General features: G+C 49.7%; 1 protein-coding gene across 3 annotated transcripts in view; it reads right to left on the reverse strand.

Annotated features, from left to right (window-relative positions):
• The window catches only part of ACSBG1 (acyl-CoA synthetase bubblegum family member 1), a 59,289-nt gene that overhangs the window by 18,166 nt on the left and 13,123 nt on the right, over positions 1 to 28,000 (reverse strand). For 2 of the 3 annotated variants that reach the window (XM_027520731.1, XM_027520732.1), the window contains exon 2: positions 13,237 to 13,337. In XM_027520731.1, the coding sequence (XP_027376532.1) occupies positions 13,237 to 13,337 (101 nt within the window). Of the gene's footprint in view, positions 1 to 13,236; positions 13,338 to 14,608; positions 14,708 to 28,000 lie in introns of all 3 variants that reach the window. The other variant, XM_027520730.1, reaches the window with a different exon arrangement.

Raw genomic sequence — 28,000 nt, forward strand, 5'->3', positions numbered from 1 at the left:
CCATCATGCCAGCTGGAATTTGCCCCCAGAGGCTGGGTAGTCAGCAGTGGATGTGGGGGTTGCCCAGAAGAGCAGGACTCTCGGATCCTCTGGGGTTTCTACCCTTCCTCTGTCTCCTGAGAAGTGGTTGGGGACAGACCCAAATGGCAGAAGATCAAAACATCAAAAATAGCAACACTTCCAGGGGGCTAGAGGAGACTGGAAACTAGCCGGCTCTGATCACTAGCCTGGAAAATTTCCCAGTCCCACGAGATAATCTAACCATCTCTTTGCTCATCCCTGCCAGGGCCAGGCCCCATGTGAAACCCTCACGTGGGGATCTCATCTCATCTGCACAACATGGGTCTGGTAGCCCCCTTTTACAGATGGGGCAGCTGCAGCTCAGCGAGGCTCAGTCATTTCCCCCATGTCACACAGTGGGAAAGGCATGCCTGACACTGTCCCGGGCACCACCTACCCATTAAGTTTACTGAGTGCGATAGATGAAACAGAGCTTTACCATCTCGTCCGTGAGATGTGGGGTGAGCTATTTGACCTCTGAGTCTGTTTTCTCAGGGGAAAGCTGAGGGTTTAGTTCTCAGGGATGTTATGAGGGTCAAAAGAATGAAAGAGCTTCAGCATGTAGTTGGTGCCCAATAAATGCACACCTTGTTCTTCCTCCCTTTTTCCGGATCATTTGCAAAGGGGTTGGGTGGTCTAGACACTTGTCCATGGGGCTGCCTTCTGGGGCCAGAGCAGTCATTCTACGGTGAGTCACCGGTGAGGGAGTGGGGACCACAGGGGCTACGGCGCCACCTGCTGGCCAACCCGCTCTGAGAGGGAGAGGTCCCACTTCCTTGGACATCCATCTGGAGCCAAGACCAACAGTGAGCTGTATGACAGACGGTTCTGAGGCAGCCAGCAGATGGACCTTGTCTCTTCCTTCAATACTCTAGGGTTTCATGTGAACCCTGGAGTTGGCAGAAAGAGGTGGAGGCCCTGGGGCTGGGACAGAAGAGCCCACCCTTCCTCCCATGGAGGCCAGGGACGGGGAACAGGGGACATACACGCGTGCTTAGTTGCTCCATCGCGTCTGAATCTTGGGGACCCTTTGGGCTGTAGCCCGCCAGGCTCCTTTGTCCATGGAATTCTCCAGGAAAGAATACTGGAGTGGGTTGCCATTTCCTCCTCCAGGCAACCTTCCCGACCCAGGGATTGAACCCACGTCTCCTGTGTCTCCTGCATTGCAGATGGATTCTTTACCCACTGAGCCATCAGAGAAGCCATTAAAAGGGGACATGCTGCTAAGTCACGTCAATCGTGTCCGACTCTGTGCGACCCCATGGACTGCAGCCCACCAGGCTCCCCAGTCCCTGGGATTCTCCAGGCAAGAATACTGGAGTGGGTTGCCATTTCCTTCTCCAATGCAGCGAAGTGAAAAGTGAAAGTGAAGTCCCTCAGTCGTGTCCGACTTTTAGCGACCCCATGGACTGCAGCCTACCAGGCTCCTCCATCCATGGAATTTTCCAGGCAAGAGTACTGGAGTGGGGTTCATTGCCTTCTCCAAAAAGGGGACATATCCAGGCCCAAATAGGAAAACAGAATGTCTGGGGCAGGGGCATGGCTGCTTGGAAATGCAGGCTAGGGCAGAGAGAAGGTCACCCAGTGCCAGGCAGTGTGTACTGTTGAAGGCCAAGACCAGGCTGGCTGGCATCCATGGCTGCCTTCTCTGCAGAGGCCCATCACCAGCCGCTGCTGGACCCCCACGCCCCCTAGTGGAGGTTTGAGTCAGCGCCTGCTGAGGAGCCCTCTCCAATTGCTCCTTAGACTTCTCCAAGCCCCTTCTTCCAGGTTCTTCTTCCTGGAACCCCAGCCTGGCAGACCCCAGAGATCAACCTCTTTACGGTCTCCAACCCCTGCACTTTGTGCAAGTCTGCTCACATGAGCAGACCAGGGTAAAGACACAGCCTGTAGAGTCAGGTCAACCTGGGTTCAAATTCCGTTCTGCCATTCCCTGTTGCGTGACTTTGGCAAGTCTTTCTCCTCCCAGCTCCATTCGAATAGTCTTCAAGCGCAAAGGGCTGGCAAGAGAGACCAGAGCCTCATACAGGTGGCAGGAATATAAAATGGTGCAGCCATGATGGTAGACAGTTAGGCAGTTTCTTAAAAAGTTAAACGTAAATCTACTATACAACCCAGCAAGAAATGAAAGTACGTACCCCACAAAGACTTGTACAGGAACATTCATAGCAGCGTGAGTTACAGCAGTCAAGAGGTGGAAACAACAAATGTCCATCAACTGGACACTATTTGGCTCCACAAAGGAACAAAGTGCTGATACAGGCCACACCATGAATGAAACTCAAAACATATCTGGTGAAAGGAGCCAAAAGGACCACATATTGTCTGATTTCATTTCTATGATACGTCCAGAAATGTGGAAATGATAGAAAGCAGATGAGTGGTAGCCTGGGACTTGGGAATGGGGAGTGACCACAAATTTGCATCAAGGGTCTTTTTGGGGTGATGGAAATGTTCTAAAATTGAATTGCAATGAGGCTGGTACATTTGCAAATTTGCTAAAAAATCATTGAAAAGGTGACTTTTTTCAATGAAAAAGTGAAAAATCATTGCATTTACAAAGGGCAAATGTACACCTGAACAAAACTGCTTTTAAAAATGGAAAGATGGGAGGAAATGAAATTCCCTGGTGGTCTACTGGTTAGGACTCTGCACTTTCATTGCCAAGGGCCCTGGTTCGATCCCTGGTTGGGAATCCCACAAGACATGAGATACAGCCAGAAAAAAAAAAAAAGGAGGAAGAATGCTAACACCACCCCCCAAATTGGCACGAGAATTCTGTAAGGTAGCCCAACCAGAGTGCCCAGAGTCTGGCAATCACTTTCCAGTAGCTGGTAGCTGTCTTCCCTTCCCTAGTACAGGTTCTTCTTGGTGCTTAGGACAGAAAAGGTATATTTTCCTGTGGGCGTTCTAGTTGCTCAGGTTCCACTACATTTACCTGTTCCCCCAGGCTTGCCAAGATAATGAGAGATAAGTCTTACAACCTCTTGTGAAAGTTTCGCTCAGCCAAAAGTTTTCACTTATCAATTTTTAAGTGAACCTTTTTTTTAAAAAATTACAAAACTATATGTTTGTTCTAAGAAACAGGAAACGTTAGAAGTACATAAAATAAAAATGGATAGGTCTTCCTTAAGTCTAGGTAATCACTGTTGTCATTTGGTGTGTGTCCTGCGTATACAGGGGCTTCCTAGGTGATGCTAGTGGTAAAGAACCCGGCTCCCAATGCAGGAGACCTAAGAGACGTGGGTTCAATCCCAGGGTTGGGAAGATCCCCTGGAGAAGAGAATGGCAACCCACTCCAGTATTCTTGCCTGGAGAATCCCATGGATAGAGGAGCCTGGCAGCTGCAGTCCATGGGGTCGCACAGAGTCAGACACGACTGAAGCGACTGAGCACACACACACGCACTGTGTATACAAATATATGTACAAGGAATTCATTTTAACTTTGTGGCTGTTATCTTTTTAACCAAAGGGGGAAAAAAAAGAATCATGTTACTATTGTATTAATCAAGGGTAAAGGGTCTTCCCTGGTGGCTCAGACGGTAAAGCGTCTGTCTGCAATGCTGGAGATCTGGGTTCGATCCCTAGGTCAGGAAAATCCCATGGAGAAGGAAATGGCAACCCACTCCAGGACTCTTGTCTGGAAAATTCCATGGACAGAGGAGCCTGGTAGGTTACAGTCCATGGGGTCTCAAAGAGTCGGACATTACTGAGCAACTTTACTCAGGGTAAAGTAATCAAGGGTAGCAAACCCAAAATGCCAACAGGGGGCAGGTGGGTAATGTATCAACATCAATAATAAATAATGTATAATACTAAACAATAAATAAATGAATTGCCCCAGGATTTGCAAGTGAAACTCAGAGGCACAGTCTTGCTTTTCACAAAGAAATAGGCTCCCTCCCATTTTCTTTGAGACACATGGCTCCTGTAGTCTGCCTTTTGTTTCTCTGTTTTTGACAAAAACAGAGAATTGTGCAATATTTCGCTAAGGGAAGCTGTAATACAAGGGCAGTGACCATTGTCCCGACCCCAGACTCAGGGCCAGGGAGGTAACAGGGAGTAGCGGAGACTGGCAGGGGGATACAAGCCTCTAAAGAGGGCAGCTGCTCCTTGGCTCTAGGATTTGGTGCCCAGGAGGAATGGAAACCAAGAGCTACCTGAAATCTGGGTGTTAAAGTACAATCACTTGATTTTTTAATGTTGCTCACATTTTAAAAAATGTTATATGGACCCAATCAAACATTATCATTATCCAAATCATCCATCTTTAGCTTTTGCGACATTAGTATCTATCTCTCCAGACTTCCCTGGTGGTCCAGTGGTTAAGAATCTGCCTTGCAATGCAGGGGATATGGGGTCAATCCTTGGTCAGGGAACTAAGATTCCCATGTACTGCAGAGCAACTAATCTGGCGAGCTGCAGCGAGAGAGTCCACCTATCACAGTGAAATATCCCAAGGGCTGCAACTAAGACCCGGTGCAGCCAAATAAATTAATATTAAATTTAAAAAATCTAGTAAAACAAAAGATTTTAACTTAAAAAAAATCTTTCTCTCCCTCGTTGTGTGTGGCTACATAATACTCCATTGGCCATATCAATTTCATAACATAATGTACATATCATAACAGCCTCCCCACTGAAAGATACTCAAGTGATTTCCAGCTTTCAGCCCTGTTCTAGGCTGTCCTAAGGATGGATTTCTAGAAGTGGGTTTACTGCATCTGAAGAAAAAAGCACTTAAATTTTGATGGCTATTTTGGATAAAGTTCCTTTATTTGGTTCCTTTTCTCCCACAGAATACATGGTTCTGTCTTTTTGCTGCATTGGGTTTTTGTATTTTTTTTTTTTTTAGCTCAGGTGGTAGAGAATCTGCCTGAAATGCAGGAGACCTTGGTTGGATCCCTGGGTTGGAAAGATCCCCTGGAGGAGGAAATGGCAACCCACTCCAGTATTCTTGCCTGGAGAATCCCACGGACAGAGGAGCTTGGCGGGCTGCAGTCCATGGGGTCACAAAGAGTCAGACACGACTGAGCAACTAACACACACACACACCTCTCTTTTTATCCATGGTGCCTATGATTCAGGGATAAGTTGTCTCACCTCCTTCTTAGAAGAAGAAAAGAAGGAACAGACAAGGGAAGGAAAGGCAGTTGGTCTGTGAGTTCAGTCTCCTCTTAGCCTGGTTGCTTTGTGACAGGGATGAGAGCCCTGGCCTCTGGTGGAACCACGCCCTTCAGGAAGTGTGACCAGGCAGCTTGGCTCTGGCCTGGCCCTTTCTCTCCACGTTTACTGCACAGGCTCAGCTGTCGGAACCCCCAGACCACCAGAAGAGGAGACTCTGGTGTGAAGGGGTCTACCCTGCCCCTGGCCTCCCAGAGAGAGGCCCCATCATTGTCCTTCCCATGAAGGAGTTAAAATGATCACAGCTCCCGTTTACCGAGCACCCTCCTGTGCCAAGTGGGCTGCGTGCCATCTGGTTGTGTGACCTCACACTGAACAACCTTCCATATTGTGCTGTAGTTCACTCTATGACTCTCAGAAAGGCTAAGCCACAGCTGGCAGAGCTGGGATCCCCACCCACGGTCTGACTCCCAAAGCCACACTGGGGTTGCAGTAGGGTTCCAGGCTGACCTCAGCACCCACACCTCCCCTGCAAAAGGACCATCCTGTCTCCTACCCAAGTCCTGTGCTCAAGCTCAGGCTCAGTGACCTTGGGCAGTCATGATCTCTGGCCACTTCCTCTTCCTACATTCCAGAGTTTCCCAGAACCACCCTTCTTAACCCATATCTGACCTGTTCAAAGCCTCCCACATCTCCCCTTGACCACAGGGTGATGCCCTCACAGTGGTTTCTAAGGAAGGCCCTCCTTAGAAGGGCTCACCAGCCTTTGCCACCTTGACGTGGCCAGCCTGAGCTGCTCCCAGTGCCCTGCATTCCTGGCCACCCCATGCCTTTGCCCAGGCTGTGACTCTGCCTTGAACACCCTTCTTCCATCACATCACCCTCTCCCGCCCTTCAGGCCCCAAGTGCAACCCCCTCACTGAGGATTTCAGTGCCCAAGCCTCACTGCGGGCCGAGTCCTGGTCGAATGTGCCTCTCCCATCAGGCTAGTGGCTCTCCAAGGCAGGTCTGACTCCTCCCTGGGTCCTGATCACAGACGCCTGGCTCTGAGCAGAGGTCAGGGGGCCTTCAGGGAAGCAGGAGTCAGCCTCTGTCCCATCCCAATCCCAGAGGGCTGGACCAAATGACTGTGTCCAGGGCACCCAGGCCTGCCCCTCGCTCCCTGCCTCCCTTCTCCCCAGGTGGCCTGAGGGTGGTGCAGGACACATTGGTGCCCAGGCATAGAGAGAGGTGGGCATCCAGAGCAGACGCCTGCTCCAGCAGCCCATGCCAGGCTGAACCTCTGTCCTAAGCGCCCCTAGGTAGGGCTGGCAAGACCCAGCCTTGCCCAGTGTCCTCCTGAGTCCACCATAGCTCTGTGGCCTTGGGCTTAGGAATGGATGGGAAGGAAGGCAGATGAGTGCCCCTGCCTGAGGTGCCTCATCCATCCTCCCTTCTCATGCATCCCCATCTCTGGGCCTTTGCTCACACCATTTCCTCTCCCAATCTCATCTCTGTCAGAGGAGAAGTCTCTGGACAGCATGTTGGAAGATCCAGTCTTAGCTATCAGTGCGGTGGGCAGAGCAGTCAGAAGGGTCCCTTGCCTATGAAGCCCCACTCCCCTGGCCACAGCGATGAGACCAGAAGCCCACACCTGCACAGGGACCATGAGGTCACCGTGCAGGGCCCCGTAGGGATGCTCCTCGTGGCCCCTCCTGCAGAGATCATGGGGTGGTGGGAGTCCTAGCAGGTCTAGGGAGCAGAGAGAAGCAGGTGGTTTCAGCCAGGCACAGAGAGGCTGGGTTTGAACAGTGGTGGTTGCCACTGGAGTAGGGAACCATGGAGTCCATTTCTTCCCACCCCCACCCTACCCCCACACAGCCACTTTCTAAGCTTCCTCTCTTCCCTGCCTGTCCTCACGGTCACCTCCATCCACTAAAACCATCTGAACTCACCTACCTTCCTATGTACCTGGGTTTCTCCTGAAATCAAAGAACATGAAGTAGCAAAGATTTGTAATAAATAAACAGACAAGAGTTGGCCTTTGTACTGTGGCAAGAGCACTGTGTCATGTAAAAGTGTCAATCGATATAATAGGACACTGGCTAAATTCGATCGAGTATAGCCATATCATGGATTCATAGGCAGTCATCAAAACAAAGTATTTACAACATATTTAATAACGCAAGGAGATATTCACAATATAATTTCAAGTAAAAAAAAGGAGCAAATAAAAGTGCATATAAAAATACATAAGTAAAACTGAAAAGATTTGCATCAAAGTAATGTTGTTAAAAAGCTTAGCACATTTTGGCTGCTCAAGAAATAGCTCTCTGGCCTTCTTGACTAGACTCTGAACTTCTGATGCAAGTGTTGGACTTGCAGTAAATGTTTGCCAAAAGAATGAATAAAACTACACACACACTGCCCAGCAGGGATATCGACTGAGACCTCAGGGTTGGGGGGAGGGGAGGGCATCCTTGAGAAGTGGAGGCAGGGCATTCCTACACACAGCACACAGAAGGAGAAGGAACGGAGTCTCAGAGTGAGCAAGAATGGCCAACGTCAAAGCAGGTTAGGGGCAGAACTGGGACAAGGCACCAGTTCAGGAGCCAGGGGGCTGGTTAGTGAATGAGGTTTAGGCTCTGGGGGTCCATGGTCTGTTCCCTTGGGGAAGAGAAAAGTGGTGCCTGGGTCCCTGACCCTCTGCCACAAAGTGACCTGCTCAGAAGTGAGCAGGAGGGAGGGGTCGTGAAGGGGCTCAGGGCTGCTGTGGTACCTCTCAGCCTGCCTCCCGGGAGTGAGTCCTTGGAGGATAGCAGAGATGTAAGAAATCAGAATGGGCTGCCAGGCCCTTATAGTTGTCCCCATCTCTTTGCCTTGACACTCAACAGGGGCATAGGTCTGCCCTGTGCCTGGCCAAGCTCACTGCTGTCATCATAGCCAAAACATGGCCAGGATCCAATCAAGGTCCCTGTCACCCAGTTAGGCACCCAAGAGCCAAATCAGACCTAATTCTAGAAGGCAACCAACAGTTAGACCAATAGCCTTAAGCACACATCCAGAGAGTGTCCGCTGAGTCTTGGGCTGGGCTTTCCCAAGGCCCAGATTGCACTTTGTACTGCCTTCCTCCTCCCCCTCTCTCCCCCTCCCTCCCTCCCTCCCTCCCTCCCTGCCTCTCATGTTTCTCCAACTCCTCTTGGCCTGACCAGTCCTGTATTTTATCAATTGCCCTTTATGCTGAGGGTGACTGAGCAGGCGGGGAGCTGTGTTCTCTGGGGCTCTGGAACAAAGGCTTCTAAACAGCAGAGGAAGCCACTCCTAATTCACTGGGAAAGGTCGAAACAGGAGAGCAAGAGTGAAGAGGAGAAACCCGGAGTGTTTTCTGCAACCTGTGGGAAAGGCCTTAGAATGAAGCAGATTAAGCAGAAGGAGGGAGACTCTGATCCTGGATCAACCCATGTTGTTCCCCAGCCAGGACAGACCTCCCTTCAGGGTACCGGATCCCACAGCCTCTGTTGCAAAGGCCCGTCTGGTGACAAGCACCAGGAGGATGCCCCTTCACACAGGGACCCTCTGCTAAGAGTCTTTGGAACCCATTTACCCCTGCCAGACACTCTGGGGATATATAAGGCAAAGAGGCCATGGTGGCTTCAGGACCTGGCAAGAGATTAAAGTCAAGGCCTGCCCAGGCCACAGCAGTGTATCCAGCCCCAGGCTCACCTATAATTGGCAGAACTGGACATTTTCATTAAGGTAAGTTTTCCGCAAGTATCCCCAGAGGCTCTGCTTTTTTCGACTGTAAAGGTTAAGATTACCACGTGTTCCCATTTCCTCTGACCTCTGCGAAGTCCTTCTTACCTTCCCCTACACTTGCTTCAGGCTGAAATGATAGCAGATCTTCTACCTCACACTGTCTCCAGGAGCCCTCCCTGCCCCAACCACAGGCTCTGAGCTCCCTGAGCTCTTTCCAGCAGAAACACCATGTCTGCCCTTGAAACGTGTGGGAGGGTAGGAGCGTGGGACACAGAGAGGCCTGGAAACCAAGCCGGGCTGAGTTCTCAGCCTCCTGACCTCCAGCTCAAAGCTCCCCTGTGGATGTGAGAATCGCCTAGGGAGAGTGGGTGTGGGGAATAGGGCTGACCAGCACTTCTACCAGCCCCATCCCCAGCAGCTGCTCCCCCTGGACACCCTCCCCTCCCTGTGGTCTTGACATTGCATTGCTCCAGCTGGGGTTCCTGCTCAATTTAGAAAGGGCTAGGAAAAAATGTATGTCTAGCTTCGGCACAAGGCTGCCTTTGTATGGAAGTCAGATCCCCGCAGCTCTGCAGCCTGACACAGTGGGGCTGTTCCCGGGAGAACAGCCATCTGGGCTGCTCAGAGCCCAGCCTGGGGAGCACAGTTCAAGGACCCGCCAGCTCCTTGGGAACTTCAGGAGACTCAGGTGAACACTGAATCCTGCAGGCAAGGTTCCAAGAGCTCCCCAGAGAGGCTGCAGCTCCGCAGTTAGGACACAGGGGCTGGCCAGGGTGTGCAGGAGGGGAGGGGACCCCACCTAAACAGTTCCAAAGAGGAGTGTGCCAGTTCCGACTTTCACATCTTACTAGCTGTGTGACTCTGAGAAGAATCACGGAACCTCTCTGAGCTCAGTTTCCTCTACCAAATGAGATTGATAGACGTGCCTACTCTACTGCTGCCATGAAGAGAAGATGAAAGAATGCAAGTCAGTCCCTTAGCACAGAGCCTGTGCTAAGTGGCTTCAGTCGTGTCCGACTCTGTGAGTCTGTGCACTGTAGCCCGTCAGGCTCCTCTGTCCATGGGATTCTCCAGGCAAGAATACTGGAGTGAGTTGCCATTCTGGTCTCCAGGGGAACTTCCCAACCCAGGGCTTGAACCTGCATCTCTTAGTCTCCTGCATTGATAGGTGAGTTCTTTACCATTAGCGCCACCCAGGAAGCCCAGCACCGAGCCTAGCAAAAGCTACTCTTATTACGGGGGCAGATGTGTGGGGATTTAACCCATCTCATAATCCCCTGAAACCTTCTCCCTAACAGTCTTTGGTGCAGATGGTTGCTTTCTCTCAGTTTTATGGAAATGGCAGTTTTTAGGCCCCTCCCCATGTGTGGCTGCTCCAATATCCTCTTCCACACAAGGCGGGGGCTCTTGGAGCCTCTGGGAAATTGTGAAACTAAGACCCAGGGCCAGACTGGCACCCGGTGGGCACTCAAGCCGTGGTGAATCTGGATCTTAGTGCAGCTGCATTCCAGAGCCTCCCCCTCCACACTTCAAAACCCTGGAGGCTGCACGAGATGGAAATGGGCAGAGCATGACCCATGGGCCAGGCTTGTGGGAGTCAATGAGGTCGGCTTGGCACTGACCTCGGACCCTGTGCCTGGGGTCCCTTGGGCAACTGTGCTGAGAAACCGCCTCAGTCCCTCCCAGATTGTCCCTGTCTCCTAATCCCCAGCTCTAGATGCTAAACTCCCAAGGGCAGACCACTCAGTTCAGGCCTAGGCCTAAGGGGAGTTTAAAAATATGAGATGAGTTGGAAATTGTCCTCATCCAGGAAGTCCACCCTGATCACCCAATTCCTAGATAGCATGCCTTCCTTCTTCAGCCTCAGTGTGTCCTTCGCCCAGAGCCTGTCTGCCCTCAGACTAGGAGTTCCTGGCGGGCAGGAAAGAAACTTGTCCACCTCAGTATCCCCAGCAGCCTAGCCCTGCACGAAGGATGGGGAGTCCAGATGCACCCCCAGCCTGGCTGTTCCCACAGCTTTTGGAAGTTCTGGCAAATCTGAATGGCCTCGCTGCCTCCCCTACAGTTGCCTCCTCCTTCCCCACCCCTCCATTCAAGCTGGTAACTTGCCCCCACCTCACTCTGGCCTGGCCCCTGGCTGCTAGCCCTCGCTGACGGACCCTCTCTGGGATTCCCTACCCACCTGTTTGAAATCTGCTTAGTTTCTGCCCTACTGCTGCAGGGCTGCCAGGTACTAACTCAGGTTAAGCAATTACACCCAACGGGGTTGGAGATTACTCCTTTCTTCTTGGAAACATTCCAGACACCGAATGCTCTGAGGACACCGAGCTTGCACCACTTTAGCTCCCTTCCTGCCCTTCAAGTTGCAAAACACCAAAGCCATCACCCACAGCCAAGACTTCTGAGCTCCAGGGCTTTGCTGTGCACATTCCCCAGGTGCTGACAGCTGCTGCGTGAGCACTGCAGAGACAGAATTATCTAGTCAGGAAAGTAAGCCTGAGCAAGGCAATGGGACCTACCAGAGGTGAGACACAGCAACAGAGCAAGTCAGCTAGCTGCCCTGAATCCCAGGACGAGATGCTGGAGTTGCCTGGGCCCAGCTGGCCCCTCTCCTGGGCTCTCTTGGTGCCTTTCGAATGCTTCCCCTCAAAAATTGGTCAACCTGGGGCCTCCCTGATGGTCCAGTGACTAAGACTCCGCACTCCCACTGCAGGGGGCCTGGGTTCAATCCCTGGTTGGGGAATTAGATCCCACATGCCACCACTAAGACCCAGAGCAGTCAAATAAAAGAAAGAAAAAAAAAGAAGAAGAAATCAGTCAATCCTTTCCTTGGTCCTAGTCTTTCTTCATCTCTGAGGAAGAGCAGAGAGGCAGAGTCCAGGAAAGTACACATTACAGGCCAGATCCCTGCCAAAGCCATTCCGAGACACCCAGCCTGGGCGAGGGGCAGCTGCGAGCCCCACCAGGGTGAGGGGAGTGGCATTTGGTCTCCAGGACGCCAGGCAGCAAGGGAGTTGGGGATCCAGAGCCCTGGGCTGGCGTTACCACCTCTTCAGTCTCAGCTTCCTCACCAATGAGGAGCATGGTGATCTGGGCCCAGTTTCTGCCTCGAGTCCATGACAGAGTTTGTGGCAGAGCAGAGAGGTCCTGATTCTCTCCCTGCCCTCACACCAGGCCTGTCCTCTCCCCAGGAAACCCAGGTCAGAAGAAAAGCTGAGGGAAGAGACCTTGGAATAAAGGCCCCAGTCCTTCTCCTTCCTCCTGTCCCCAATTCTGGCATCTTTTACTGCCCCATTCGGGGACCCTTAGAACTGGCCTCCCCAGCCAGTCACACTTCAAATGCTACCACCTGCTACCCCTAAACCCACAATCCCTGTCTGAAGACACCAGGCGTACCCACGTTGGAGATCATCCTACAAAATACTCAACCAGTCCAGACTCTACCACCTAAAAGTCAACTTGCTATCTCCCTGACCAGCTCCCACCCAAACCCCCCTCAGGGACCTACCCCTAAGCCTGGCTTCTCTGGGGGAAGCTGGGAAAGCTCTGAGAAAACCAGCACCTCTGAGGGACCTCATCCCCGGGCAGCTGACACAGACCAGAGACATGATGGCAACAATGGGCCGTCCCAAGGACATCTCGGAACCGGGGAGGCAGTGACCCGCTCCCCTGGGCACCGGTCACTTCCACTTTTTTTAAACTTCCACTGTTGCTACAATATCGTTGTACAGCCAATAAAAGTGAACAAAAGCCATGTTGTTACTATCATTTTGATGAGTCGCCAGGGTAAACGCCTCCCTCAAGGTGCAATTATCTGGAAGTAAACGTCATTAGAAGAGCACGCGGCCTCCCAAGTCTTCAAAAACAACTCTGCCAGTGACTGCCGGCTAGCCTGCCCCTTGGCCCAGCAAGAAACTGCCTCAACCCACTTGGAAACTCCAAGGCCTTGTTTATCTGGGCCTCCTCTCCTCCTTTACCAACCCCAAGCCGAGATCCCAGGTACCCAACACGTGAGGCCCCAGGTGTCTTTCCATCGCTGACCTCTCTTCTTCCCAAGCTTCCTGAAGAGAAAAACCTTCCTCCCACCACCTTCCATCAAGCTTGGCCCTGATGGCCGTGAAAGGAGAAGGGATGTAGTGGGGTCCCTGGGGACGTGGAGATCAGTATATCTACCTGGCCTGTCCCCCCAAGTTTTGTCCTGTGGGTCACCTGGGTTGCTTCGTAGTGTTCTGTTAACCCCCTCCAGCACTCCCAGTACAGCTACATCCCTGTCCCGCCCACCCAGTCCTGCCCGGCAGCCTCCCAGCCAGCTCACCTGGAGGATTCAACTGGGCATCTTTCACCTTCTCTGGGGTCGAGAGTTTGAGAGCATGGCTTAGGGGCTCTTTGGAGAGCGTCTGCCCATCAGTCAGGGAGCTGGAGGGGTAAGGGGGAAACAATTGTTAGAAAATAACAGGCTGGCCTGGGCTCTCGATGCCAGCCCAGAATGCGTCGAGCACCCCCGGGGGTGACACTGGCATCGCTGTATCCTAGGGGGCTCAGGGGACAAGACCTTATTATTTGCAGGAGTTAACCTCACCCCCCGGAGAAGGCAATGGCACCCCACTCCAGTGTTCTTGCCTGGAAAATCCCATGGATGGAGGAGCCTGGGAGGCTGTAGTCCATGGGGTCGCTAAGAGTCAGACACGACTGAGCAACTTCCCTTTCACTTTTCACTTTCATGCATTGGAGAAGGAAATGGCAACCCACTCCAGTGTTCTTGCCTGGAGAATCCCAGGGACGGGGGAGGCTGGTGGGCTGCCGTCTATGGGGTCGCACAGAGTCGGACACGACTGAAGCGACTTAGCAGCAGCAGCAACCTCACCCCCATGCCACGCTCTCCCTTCAGTTTCTAAGGGCTCAGTAGAAAGCAAAATCAAGCCCTGCTCTACTCTAATTTGCTGTGTGACCCTGGGAACGCACATGACTCTCTCTGGGCTCAGTGTCCCCCTCTGGACAAGGACAGGCTTGGAGTCCAGCTTGCAAGGTTTGAGGATTGGGAGGTGCCTCCAAGTCCCTCACTCCCATACCCACCAGCCCTCAGGCACTGAGAGCAGCCATTCTTAGACGCTCATGCAGAGCTGAGGACATTCCTACAGCTCTCATGGCTCCTAAGCTGGCCCCCAAATGAGGCCCTCTTCCCAGTGGTGTCTGTGAAGGTGCCCTGTGTCCATTCCCTGATGGAGAGGAGAGGCATGGGACCAGGGAAACCTGGGGCTCTTGCCATCTGTCTTCACTCCTGGTCTAGATCCCCTTGCCTTCAAGGCTTGGTGGCCCTGCACAATGAATCATCTTCTGGTCAACACAGCCCACGGGGTTATTGGGCCTCTGTTATATACTCAGCCTCAATGCTCTTTCGCATGATTCCTCCTCGAAGGAATCTGGCCAGACCTCAACCTTCTGGGTGGATGAGCAGATGGGGTTCAGTATTCACCTCAGGGTCAAACAAGGCTATGGTGTTACTCAACTCTGGGGACTCATGTCACAGTGATAGGCTATATAAACAGAGCCTGGAGTTGTGCAGTGTGTAACCTGTGCAGCTGGTCTTGGCAGCCCTGAGGCAGGACCCTGGCTTCAGAGTCCCACCTGTCTGTCAGAGTGGAGCTGGTCCCATCCCTGCCCAGTTCCCAGGCACCTGGCTCAGTTACCTGCTTTTCACATTCGCTCTTACTTCTTGCTGGTACCGCAGGTTCAAACTGAGTTTGCGAACACACTCAGGCCCACCTGGCGGTAGTCTGTTTAAGAACCTGAGATAGATTTGAAAGCAAAAGACATCATGAGGTTTTGAAAGGGGGAGGGTGAGGAGGAGGGAGATAAGGAGTGGGGTGCCAGGCTGGTCCCCTTCTTGGGAACTTTGTGAGCAAGGCTGGGCCACAAGGCTGGAGCAGCCCTTCTGTTGCTATGGTAACCTGCTCCAGGAGGCTGCCAGAAGGACTGAAAAGCGTGCTTCTGGGATGAGGCCTGTTGTGCCAGCAGAGGGAAACAGAGGCTTCTGAAAACCGTAGGACGTGTCCTGTGACTTTGGATCATTGGTCACTGCCACTACTCTCTTGGGTCATTGAGTAAAAGCTGCTTCCACTTTGGGGCAAAGAAGACTGTGATGTCACCAAATGACCCCTGAGCTCTGGGCTCAGGCAATTACAGGGCAAGCTGGGGCACACACACCCAACTAGGCTGAGGGTCCCACACTGAGAGTCTGGGGGTGGAGGATGGTATCCCGTGAACTCGGTATAACATCCATGCTCTATCTTGGTCCCTGCCCTCAAAAGATAGGGCTGCCTGCTTAAAGTGATCAACTTTTGAAATCACCCGCTGGGTAGCCACCCCCACACTGGCCAAGGCCATCGTTGGCTATAATCTCCCACCATCTTAACTGCTGCCTCACAAACAAGCTTGTTTTTAAATCCCCACCATCAAAAGGTACAGGCGGCATTTCTGCCACCTAATCAAATTTGCATAAACTCGTTCTGGTTTTAAAATAGCTAAACAAACAGTAAATGAAGGAACACCTCAGGAAGCCAAGGGCCCAGCCTAACCATCAGATTAGAGCCTCCTTCAGTCTATGGGGAGGAGAGACGGTAGGAAGCAACTTCCTGTGGGGCCTTTCGGGAAGCGTCTGCCCCCTACCCCTGCCACTGCAGCAGCAAACCTCTTGTGACTCAGTCGCCTTTGCTGTCCTCTCCTCTCCCGTGTCCTGAGCCGACCCTCCCTCAAGAAGAGGGTGGATCCTGTCCCCCTGCCTGTACTTGGCGAGACGAGAACCCCTTGAGGATGGCCCACGGAGGGTCTTACTCAGCCCTCTATGGGCCTGAAGAAATTTGCATGCTTAAGACAAGGCCAGGAGAAGGCAATGGCACCCCACTCCAGTCCTCTTGCCTGGAAAATCCCATGACTGGAGAAGCCTGGTGGGCTGCAGTCCATGGGGTCGCTAAGAGTCAGACACGACTGAGCAACTTCACTTTCACTTTTCACTTTCCTGCACTGGAGAAGGCAATGGCAACCCACTCCAGTGTTCTTGCCTGGAGAATCCCAGGGACGGGGGAGCCTGGTGGGCTTCCATCTATGGGGTCGCACAGAGTCGGACACGACTAAAGCGACTTAGCAGCAGCAAGACAAGGCCAAGATCTAATTATCCAAATGAGTAAAGAGTACTCTGCCCCTTGGCTCAAACCTTCAAGATTTAGTCCCCTTAAGGGGAGGGCACCCTTTTCCATCGACTGAAACAGAATGTGCTGAACCTTCCTATGACTTTTTCCTGCTCACCCAGGGTCATGCTAGTAACAAAATCTACCGGTTTGGTTGTGACACAGAAGTGAGTCAAACTGCAGGGCATGGAGGGCCACCTGTCCTTTCCTGAGGTGGCTGCTGCCTCACGTGTCGCTGCTGGCCATGCTTGTCTTTAGTCTTTAATCCTTGCCTGCATCACCAGTGGCCACTTCGTGCCACTGTCACTGTGCTGGCCTCCAGTGACTCACCTCCCTCCTACTCTGTGAGGTTTTTCCGGTAGCAGACTAGTAAATAAAATAGCCAAGCTTGTTAGAATTGTTAAGTCAGAGGAGATGGCTTCCAAAGTGGAATTTATGTTTTCCTCAAAGAAAAGAGATATGGGGAGAAATCCCTTCTGTTTTGACTCCTCAAGAGCAATCTGGGCCCCTACTGATTCTTGCTGCTGTTCCAGAAATCACAAGTGGCTGGCAAATCATTGTGACAGGGGAAGTGTGAATATTATATAGTCAACCCATGCAGCCTGTCGAAGGTGAGGAACACAGTATTCCCTCCACTACGCCTGGAACATGGCACTCCAGAACTTAGCTCAGTGTCACAGGAGAAAGTTCCTAAGTAGCAGAATGACAGTGACGACGAGAGAACGGCCCAAGGGGACTGACTTGCCTCTGCTTTTCCATTCCTTGGAGAAAGAGGAAAATCCGAAAAAGATCCCTGATGAGGACGCTAAGGTGGTGTTGGTAGTAAAGAACTCACCTACCAATGCAGGAAACATAAGAGATGTGGGTTCAATCCCTGATTCGGAAAGATCCCCTGGAGGAGGGGCACAGCAACCCACTCCAATATTCTTGCCTGGAGAATTCCATGGACAGAGGAGCCTGGTGGGCTATGGGCCATGTGGTCGCAAAGTCAGACGTGACTGAAGCAACTTAGCACAAGGATGCAAACTGTTCTCAGCCCCAGTTCACACACACGGACTGTGAGCATCCTGCCTTACTCACTTTCACAGAAGCAAGAACTTCTTCAGCATCTGCCCTGTAGTAGCATGGGGAGCAAGAAGCACTTCGAGGGCACGTAGGAGCAGGTATATTGTGCGGTGTGGGGGGTAAGCAGAGGCGTCTGGGAGGGCTTGCACTCTCCTTTCCCTGAACTGGCTCTCCTTTCTCCTCCTAACTTTCCAGAAGATCTGATGGGAATCATTTAAAAACAGAGCCTGCCAATAGCTTCCTTCAGCTCCTCCTTCAGGAAGCACTTCTGGATGATCCCCAACACCCTCTCACCCTTGTAGCCCTCAAACACGCAGGTTTGGGCTTTGAAGGCCACCCGTAGCTTGGGAAGCTTCTTGAGAGTAGGGGTCATGCCTGATTCAACCCTGTCCTCTGGCCCTAAGTGCTCTCTGGCAGGCAGTTGGAGCTCAGTAAATGTTGGTTGGATCTAATCCTTCTCAAGTCGTCACTATGTGTGTGACATTTAAGTCAAGGGGAGCCTTCATTTTTCATGTGAACCCCTCATGGATGGAGATCTAGCTCCTATTTATTTCTGTTGCCCTTTCTTCCCATTCAGCACTCTGGTCTGTATGCATTAAGTACTCCATAAATGCTTTCTTGAAACAATAGAGTACTCAGATTTACCCAGAGTTGGCCTGCCTGTGTTTAAGTCACTTTACTTGCTGTACAACCTTTGGAAAGTCATGCACCTCTCTGAGCCTCAAGTTTTCTGCCTTAATCCCATGGCTATTGTGAGGATAACAGGATACATGTAGTGCTTAGGCTCTCACGAATCTTTTGGTGAATAAGTAGGAGGAAATTCTTTGGTGAGATTCGGAGGGTTACTAAATGAGGTGAAAAGTCCCAATCCAAGTCTGGGTGTCCAGGTACCCTGCCAAGCCCAAGAACTCTCCTTCCTGGAAGGCAGTGTGGGAGCCAGGAGGTGGGAAGGGGTAGGATCCTTGTTCCTTACACGGTCCTCAGGATGGAGCTGGCAGACCTGAGCAGGAGTGCCTCTGGCATTGTCCCCGAGAAGTGGCCACACCCTGCAAGCTCACCCCAGAGAGAACGAGAACCTCAGAGAGCCTGTTCAGGTGTCCCCTGGGAGAGCCGCATCAGCCCCAGAGAGGCCCAGCACCACCAAAGCGCCCTGCAATAGAGATACAGAGTGAGTCACCCTGTGGCCTGGCCAGGTCTGGGGCGACTGCCCTCCTTCCAGGGCATACCTCACTGGTTCCCGGCCTCGGTACCTGTCTGTAATTCACCATCACTTAAGCCCACATGCTCTGATCACATTCGGAACAACACAGCCTCACAGCAGGTGGCTGCCTTGGGCCCCAGGGCCAATCAATTACCAGGATGAGCAAATACATCAGATTCCCAGCCTCCTCACTCCTGTCCACTATTAGTAAACCCCTACCACCACCACCACCAACACCATCACCACTCTTTCCCATCCCTTTCTTGTTCTGGTTCTCACCTCTCTCTGTCCTGGGGGCAAAGGGAGAACCTGTCTTCTACATGCTGCAGGATATTTTCAATCGAGGGCATTGTCCAAATACTTCCCCAAATCCTAAAACCTCCTGAGTAGGGAGGGGAGCTGTGCCTCCTTCTGATCCCACGGTCCTGGGCACACAGACATAGCTGCACAGCTGGAGCTCTTGACGGCAGTGGCTTCCTACTGGCTTCCCTGCTGCCCCGCACAGCAGACCCCACACTCCATACCGCTCGTTAGTTGGCCTGACCTGCCTGTCTCATCTCAAAGATAAGGCTACCCTGGCATCTCTCTTGCGATCCCTGATTCCCAGCCGGAAGACCCCCACCGAGGACTTACAGTGATGGACTGTGCACCTCCAGGGAGGATCTGGCTGCCACAGGGTGTTCACCTTCCTCCTTGGGGCTGGTAGGCACAGGGCACAGCATTCGCTGTGCTCCTTCAGCTAAGGCATCGTAGGTGTGGGAGCCAGTGCTGCAGGGTCCCTGGTGCCAGGTGATGAGGCAGTGGGGCTGGGCGGGAGTGGGGACCCGCCCCAGTCTGCCCTGACACTGTCAGTGAGGTGTGGCCACAGATACCTCTGACCTACCTGGCACAGGTCCTTGCTGCCCACCTCTGAGGCTTACATAAAGAGGGGTGGGAGGCAAGGGAGGGCCTGCCGATGCCAGTGGGTGTGTTGTCTGTCATCCTTGGCAGAGACGCAGGAAGACACTGTTCCTGCTGCAGGGCTTTCTGCCTGGAGCTGGTGCTGGGCCCCAGGGGTTAGGCAGGCAACCTGAACATTTTTTCCTTTGCTTTTTCAAACTTTTCTTTACTAAATACACATATTGTGCCTAGTGTTTTATGTGTGTTGACTCTTCACGTCTTCCAACAGCCCAAGGTGGATTAATGGTGCCATTTCCCAGGTGAGGTGACAGAGGCCCAGAGAACTTTATTTTATTTTTTTCTCCTTCCTCTTTTATCCCCCCCTTTTTTAAATTGGAGGATAATTGCTTTCCAGTGTTGTGTTGGTTTCTGCTGCACAGCAACATGAATCAGTCATAATTATATATATATACACACACATAATTGTATATATACATGGGCTTCTCTTGTGGCTCAGCTGGTAAAGAATCCACCTGTAATGTGGGAGACCTGGGTTCGATCCCTGGGTTAGGAAGATCCCTTGGAGAAGGGAAGGGTTACATATATCCCCTTCCTCTTAAACCTCCCTCCTACCTCCCATCCTACCCCTCTAAGTCATCACAGAGCACCAGGCTGGGCTCCTTTGTTATACAGCAACTTCCCACCAACCATATATTTCACAAATGATGGTGTATATGTCAGTGCTACTTGAGAGCTTTAGACATGTTCGATGTTATGCCCAGCAAGAGGCAGAGATGTCATTTGAAATCCAGCTTTCCATAACTGACTTTGAAACCAGGACACCATGTAAGCTGGATTTGACCATTATTTGCATCATAAAACTCGGCTGACAGCTCCATCTCACGTTGCCTCTAGAGAGCCCCTCTTCCATGGAAACAGTATCTCTGCACGTTGCCCTTTTTCCTCTAATGCCCTCACCACTTCCACCTCATTCCAGAGACTCTTGGGTTTGTGGCATTATATCTGCATCTTCTAAAACCTGGGCCCTGCTCTCTGGAAACACCCCTGCCAATCACTGTGCTATTTCACCTTCCAACCCCAAACCCCTTCCCACCTGAGTTGTCACCTGCCAACTGCCTCTCGGGTGAGCAGGTGTTGGAAGAGGTGAAAAAACAGAGGCCACTGGGTTTTAGGGGAAAATTTAAGCAAGCCCTAAACTGAAGGCTCAGATGCAGGGCACAGCAGCAGGATGGGGCAAGGGTTATTCCAAGGCTCTCCACCCATTCATGGCATATGACTCCCAGATTGCTACACTAAGCTGGTGTGTCACTACCAGCACACCAACTTCAAGAGAATTCTCCCCTTTCAATTCCAATTTCTTAACAGCTTTTTTCTTAGCAGTGATCCTCGCCCACTACCACTTTGGGGCACCTGACAATTCAGGCCTGGGGTGCTGCCCCTGAGCCTCTCATGGGTCAGGAGCCCCTTTGAGAACCTGCTGGAAGCCCTCCGCTCACCCCTATCAATGTGCCCAAATGCTCTTGCAGTTTCAGGGCACCCAGGGTGCTTTGGAAATCCATACACTCCAACCCCAGTGAACCCCAGATAGAAATGCAGATCCTTCCTCTGTCCTAAAGAGAGTGTGGGTTGCCCCACTTTTTTCCTCTTCCTCCCACTCTCCTGGCGAGGATAGAGCATTGATGTTGGAGTTGGCACTGGGGGTCGAAGTTGGTGGGGATGGTGGGAGAAATGTCCTCACTTTGGGGGGCTAGCAGGAATGCATGCCCAGATCCCTCAGCTCCTCCCAGGCAGCTCGACAACTCCTCTAAATGTAGAGTTTCCAAACTGATAGGAGGCTGGGCAAATGGGCTTATTCTAGGCAGGAGGACTTGGGAGATGTGTCATCTTCCCTTTCTATCCCCTCTCAAAAACTGCAAGCTTGCCTTCCCTGGCACACATTTCCCACTGTTCTTCAGACCCCTCCTCCTCCAGGAAGCCCTTTGGGAAGGACCCCCAGCTCTCATGCTTCTTGCTGGAGCCATGCTAGCTGTGTCCATCCCAGAGCGCTTAACGTTTAGAGGCTGGGTGTTACTTTTTAAAACCGAACTGTCTACTATGAAATAGAAATCTTAAGCCCATATTCTCAGAGTTGGAAATGACCTCTGCCTGCCCCATGACTGCCAGCTCCAGGAGGCTCCTCCTTCCTACTATGATTACTGAGTACCTCCTCTGCAGACATTGCTCGGGGCCTTTGGGGTGGAGGCAAGCCCTTGTCTCAAAGGCAGAGCCTGGTCCCTGCCTCAAAGTCTTAGAGATGATGGAATTGACAGTTAATAAGTAAAGATGCTTTCAAGGTCACTGTGGGGTCACCAGACCAGGCTGGGGAAAGGGTACAAGGAAATTGAAGGAGGAAAGATGGATAGGGGTGAAGGTTTACTTAACATGAGGCAGAGGACAAGTGCCCCAGGCAGTGGTGGAGCAGAGGAAGCTGGTGTGGACAGGAGAGTGTCCAAGTGCCACAGACTCAGGCTGCGGACCGCCCCCAGGCCTGGGACCACAGCCCACAGATGGAGCTTGTCCAAGGCAGAGATCTTCTGGGAACACACGGTCTCTCAGAAAGGGTGAGGGCAGGGCAGGGGTAGCCCAAGACATATCTTGCCAGGTTCATCAGAAGGAACATATTCGGGGCAGGCACCTGGGGCCCTTGACTGTGACTGATCCCCAGTGCAAGGAGGATCAGTGTTTCTCCTCCATCTTTGCCTAACAGGAGTGCTTGCTGAGAGGCCAAAGGCTTGTCTCAGCTTCATCTTGGCTCCTGCCATGGTGGATGTGGGTGTCCCACCAGCCAGCTGACTTCTAACCCAATCTGCAGCACCAAATGCTTAACCTTCTCAAGCCATCACACAGCCTACAGGGTCACACCAAGGTCCTCTGCATGGCCTAGGAGGAGTCTGGTCATGCCCTAGACAGGTCCCTGGACACTGGGACATGTGGATTCTAGTTCAAATTCCACCTCAGTTGGATAACCTTGGGAAAGTCCCTGGTCCTCTCTGGGACTCAATTTCCCCAGGCAAGTCACAGGCAGAGGGCTTTCCAGTTTTCTGTTTATGACTGGTGATTTGGATGTCTGGGCTGGAATTCTGCTGTGCCAGGCAAGGACAAGGCTACAGGACTGGGTGTTTCTGGACTCCAAGGCCTGAGAAGCTGGGCGGAGCAAGGCAAGAATAATGATAGTAATGGCTGAGTTGACTCATTGGAAGAGACCCTGATTCTGGGAGGGATTGGGGGCAGGAGGAGAAGGGGATGACTGAGGATGAGATGGCTGGATGGCATCACTGACTTGATGGACATGAGTTTGAGTGAACTCCAGGAGTTGGTGATGGACAGGGAAGCCTGGCATGCTGCGATTCATGGGGTTGCAAAGAGTCGGACACGACTGAGCAACTGAAGTGAACTGAAGTGAACTGAATGGCTAACAATCACCACGTTTGCACTAGTGACGTGTGCCAGGCAGGGTTCTGTGCACCTTATACATATATTGACACATTCAGTCCACTCAACAGCCCAATCACTATCAACAGCTCAACAGTGCCTATCACTATCCTCACTTTACAGATGAGGAAACTGAGGTACAAGGAGATTATGTAATTTGCCAAAGGTCTTTTGGTTAGCAGAGTAGGATGCAAACTTGGGCAGGTTCAGTGTGTACCTTGGGCAGGCTGTACCTGATAGTCTCCGGCCTGCTGGGTGATTTGAGTGGGTGGGGCAGGGGCCAAAGCGAGTGAGGTGCAGAAGGTGGGCGTCCCACGGTCCTCGGAACTCCCACTCCCGAGCATTCATGATTAGATGTGTTTATTACGCCCTTCCTCCAAAATTTTGAAAAATTTGGGGTAGAAACAAGGTTTAAATCCTCAAACCATTTTCTTCTATTGTATTGATGACTGACAGAGAGAACTGTCAACTGGTGTTTTGCATCGTAATTGGGAGGCAGCATGAAACTTGGAGTTGACGCAGTTCTGGCAGACAGCAAAGAAGCTTGCCATCTCCCGTCACTCGCCGTTTTTATTTGAAGACCCACAAGTCTGACTTTGGGTTACACTTTTTCTCCTGTTATGGCTTCAGTTAGTCCGTCTATAAAATGAAGGGGTGGAAGGGATGGTCTCTAAATTCCAGCTCTGATGATAGGTGGTTTTCCATGTTCTACTAAGGAGATGAGAGGAAGGAAGAACACTGCCATTTTTCAGGTTCTGGACCAGTTCTTAGCCAGAGAAACTTCATGGTGTCAGGATGGGGGCAAGGTTGGGGTTTAGACTTCTGCCAACAGGGGTGTTATGCCCCTGCAGCATATGGATGTTGGCTCCCAGACTTGGTCCCTGTCCTGGAGGAGCCCATAGTCTAAAGATAGGCATGAAGGAGACAGGCACATATATGGCCTACACACACGAGAGACATCTGTGAGCCTGGCAGGTAAGGGTGTTGTGCAGTGTGGACACAGAGCCTCGGGAGACTGATCTCCTAGGAGAACATCATTTCACTTTATTAACAATGAGAACTAATACTTACTGAACAATTAGTAGGTGCCAGGCACTGTTCCAATAATGTCATACGTGTCAACACATTTACTTATCTCAACAATCTTATAAAGCAGGTACTAAATTATAATCCCCATTTAAGAGGCAAATGAAGCACAGAGAAATGAAGTAACTTGCTAAAGTCTACAGAGCTTGTAACTAGAATGGTTGGGATTCAAATCTAGGCAATCTGGCTCCAGATTTTATGTTACGAACCATAATGGGCACTGCTTAAAATTGAGTGAGGCTCTCTGAGGCTCCTTATTCCTCTCCACACGCTTCAGCAACATGGGATTTGGTAGGAGAAACTGACTCAGAAAGGCAGAGCACTGTGGTTGAGACGCAAGTTTAATGCGCAGGTAATTTTAAATTCTTCAAGTAAATATACTCCTGACATGTCATTACAGTATCCAACATGTAATAAAAAATGATCAGACATCTGAAAAATCAGGAAATGTGGGCCAAAATCAAGAGGAGAAAATAGCCAATAGAAACATACTCGGGCATGACACAAATGTTGAAATAAGCATGAGTGCTTGCTCAATTGCTCAGTCCTGTCTGACCCTTTGCGACCCTTTGGACTGTAGCCCACCAGGCTTCTCTGTCCATGGAATTTCTCAGGCAAGAATACTGGAGTGGGTTTCCATTTCTTACCCGAGGGAATCTTCCCAACCCAGGGATTGAACCTAAGTCTCCTGTGTCTCTTGCATTGGCACGCAGATTCTTTACTACTGAGCCACCTGGGAAGCCCTGGAATAAGCATACAAAGACTTTAAAACGGTTACTAATAGTTCAGTAATTTAAAGAAAAAATGATAGAACTGATGAACAGATGGAAAATCACAACATAAAAATAGAAAGTATAAGAAAAATACAATCTCTGAAATGAGAAATTTACCAGATGAGTTTGACAGCAGATTGAAAAGTTCGTATACCTGAAAGTTCATTCCCCTTAAGACAGAATAATAGAAATTATTCAATCCAAAGAGCAGAGAGAAAAAGGTTTTTTAATTGAACAGAACAAAACGTTGCTGAAAGAAGAAGACAAAAAGCTAAGTAAATGCAAAGGCATCTCAAGATCAAGAGACTTGATATTGTAGATCCCAAATGGATCTTCAGGTCAACATAATCCCTATCAAAATCCTAGCTGGTTTTTCTACAGAAATTAACAAACTGGTATAAAATTACTATGAGATTTCATAAGACCCAGATAGACAAAATAATCTTGAAAAAGAACAAGTTGGAGGATCCACACTTCTTGATTTCCAAACATACTATAATGCTACAGTGTCCTGCTTCCATGGTGGCTCAGCAGTAAAGAATCTGCTTGCAATGCAGGAGATGCAGTTTCAGTCCCTGAGTGGGGAAGATCCCCTGGGGGAGGGAATGGCAACCCACTCCAGGATTCTTGCCAGGAAAACCCTATGGACAGAGAAGACTGGCAGGCTACAGTCCATAGGTTCACAAAGAGTCAGACACGACTGAAGCGACTGAGCACACACGGCCAGTGTGTCCTTCAGTAATCAGGATAAAGTGGTACTGGCGTAAAACAGACGTACAGATAAATGCAGTAGAATCTAGAATCCAGAAATCAGTCTTTGTATTTATAGTCAATTGATTCTCAACAAGCTGGAATCAAGATTGCTGGGAGAAATATCAATAACCTCAGGTATGCAGATGACACCGCCCTTATGGCAGAAAATGAAGAACTAAAGAGCCTCTTGATGAAAGTGAAAGAGGAGAGTGAAATAGTTGGCTTAAAACTCAACATTCAGAAAACTAAGGTCATGGCATCCGATCCCATTACTTCATGGCAAATAGATGGGGAAACAGTGGAAACAGTGGCAGACTTTATTTTGGGGGGCTCCAAAATCACTGCAAATGGTGATTGCAGCCATGAAATTAAAAGACGCTTACTCCTTGGAAGGAAAGTTATGACCAACCTAGAAAGCATATTAAAAAGCAGAGACATTACTTTGCCAACAAAGATCTGTCTAGTCAAGGCTATAGTTTTTCCAGGACTCATGTATGGATGTGAGAGTTGGACTATAAAGAAAGCTGAGTGACGAAGAATTCATGCTTTTGAACTGTGGCGTTGGAGAAGACTCTTGAGAGTCCCTTGGACAGCAAGGAGATCCAACCAGTCATTCCTAATTATGTAAAGTTTAAAAATAAAATAAAATAAAATAATTTTTTTTTTTAATAAAGGAAATCAGTCCAGAATATTCATTGGAAGGACTGATGTTGAAGCTGAAACTCGAATACTTGGCCACCTGATATGAAAAGCTGACCCATTTGAAGAGACCCTGATGCTGGGAAAGATTGAGGGCGGGAGGAGAAGGGGACGACAGAGGATGAGATGGTTGGATGGCATCACCAACACAATGGACATGGGTTTGAGTAAACTCCGGGAGTTGGTGATGGACAGGGAGCCCTGGCGTGCTGCAGTCCATGGGGTCGCAAAGAGTCAGACACGACTGAGCGACTGAACTGATTCTAAACAAGGGTGCCATGACAATTCAATGTGGGAAGTAGTCTTTTCAACAAGTGGTACTGGGGTGACTCAATATCCATGTACAAAAGTATAAAGTTGGACACTTTCCTCACACCATACACAAAAAATTAATTTGAAATGTATCAAAGACCCAAATGCAAGAGCTTAAACTGTAAAAATGCTAGAAGAAAATATAAGAATAAATCTATATAGACTTGAATTAGGTAAAGCCTTCTTAGCTATGACACCAAAAGCACAAGAAACAAAAGAAAAATAGACAAATTGGACTACATCAAAATGAAATCTCTTTGTGCTTCAAAGGACATCATCAAGAGAGTGAAAAGATAACCCACAGAATGGAAGAAAATATTGGCAAATCATTCATCTGGTAAGAGAATTAGCAAATCATTTATCCTGATATGAGAACTCTAATGATTCAACAAAATAGAAAAATAACCCAATGGAAACTGGGCAAAGGATTTGAATATACATTTTTCCAAAGATAAACAAATGGAGAAGAAATGTGTGATGTCCAGCATTATCAGCTATCAGAAAATGCAAATCAAAACCAGAATGAGGTAACACTTCATACCCACTAGAATGGCCTTATAAAAAAGATGGATACTGGGAATTCCTTCATGGCACAATGATTAGAACTCTGTGCTATCACTTCCCAGGGCATGGGTTCAGTCCCTGGTCAGAGAACTAAGATCCCACAAGTGAGGATGTGCAGAAATTGGAACTCTTGTACACTTCTGATGGTAGGTAATGCAGCTGCTTTGAAAACCAGTCTGCTAGTTCCTCAAAAGATTATGCATGGAGTTATATGATCGAACAATTCCACTTTTAGGTTTATATCTGAAATAAAACATATGTCCATACAAAAACTTATACGTAAATATTTATTGGAGCATTATTCATAATAGCCTGAAAATAAAAACTCAAATGTTCATCAGCTGATAAATGGGTAAACTAAATGTGGCATGTCAATACATTGGAATTTATTTGGCCATAAAAAGAATGAAGGACTGATACATGATAGAACATGAATATGAATCATGAAAACATGCTGAATAAAAGAAGCCATTCACAATAGATGATATATCATATCAGATCATTTAAGTGAAACATCCAGACTAAGCAAATCTATATAGACAAAAAGTAGATTAGTGGTTGTCTAGGACTGGGGGCTTGAGGGAAAATGGAAATGCTAATGGGTTAGGGGTTCATTTTGGGTAATGAAAATACTTTAAAATAGACTGTGGTGATGTTTGCACAAATCTAGAAATATACTAAAAATCATTGGATTTTATACTTTAAATGGGTAAAATTTATGGTATGTGATTTGTATCTCAATAAAGCTGTTATAGTAAAAAAATAAATGGAGCCTCAGCTACCTGTAAAACATCAAATATCTTTAAAAATGAATGTAAATATGAGACAAACAAGGACCTATTGTTGGTACAGAGGACTATATTCAATACCTTTTAATAACCTATAATGGAAAATAGTCAAAAACAGAATGTGTGTATATATATATATTTTCATATGTATACACACACATTTATGTATAACTGAATCACTTTCACTTTTCTGTACACCTGAAACTCACACAACATTGTCAATCAACCATATTTCAATATTTTTTAAAGTGAAATGATATCTAAATGACATATGAGAGTTTTT

The sequence above is a fragment of the Bos indicus x Bos taurus genome, chromosome 21, assembly GCF_003369695.1.
Source record: "Bos indicus x Bos taurus breed Angus x Brahman F1 hybrid chromosome 21, Bos_hybrid_MaternalHap_v2.0, whole genome shotgun sequence".
Taxonomy (NCBI): Eukaryota; Metazoa; Chordata; class Mammalia; order Artiodactyla; family Bovidae; genus Bos; species Bos indicus x Bos taurus.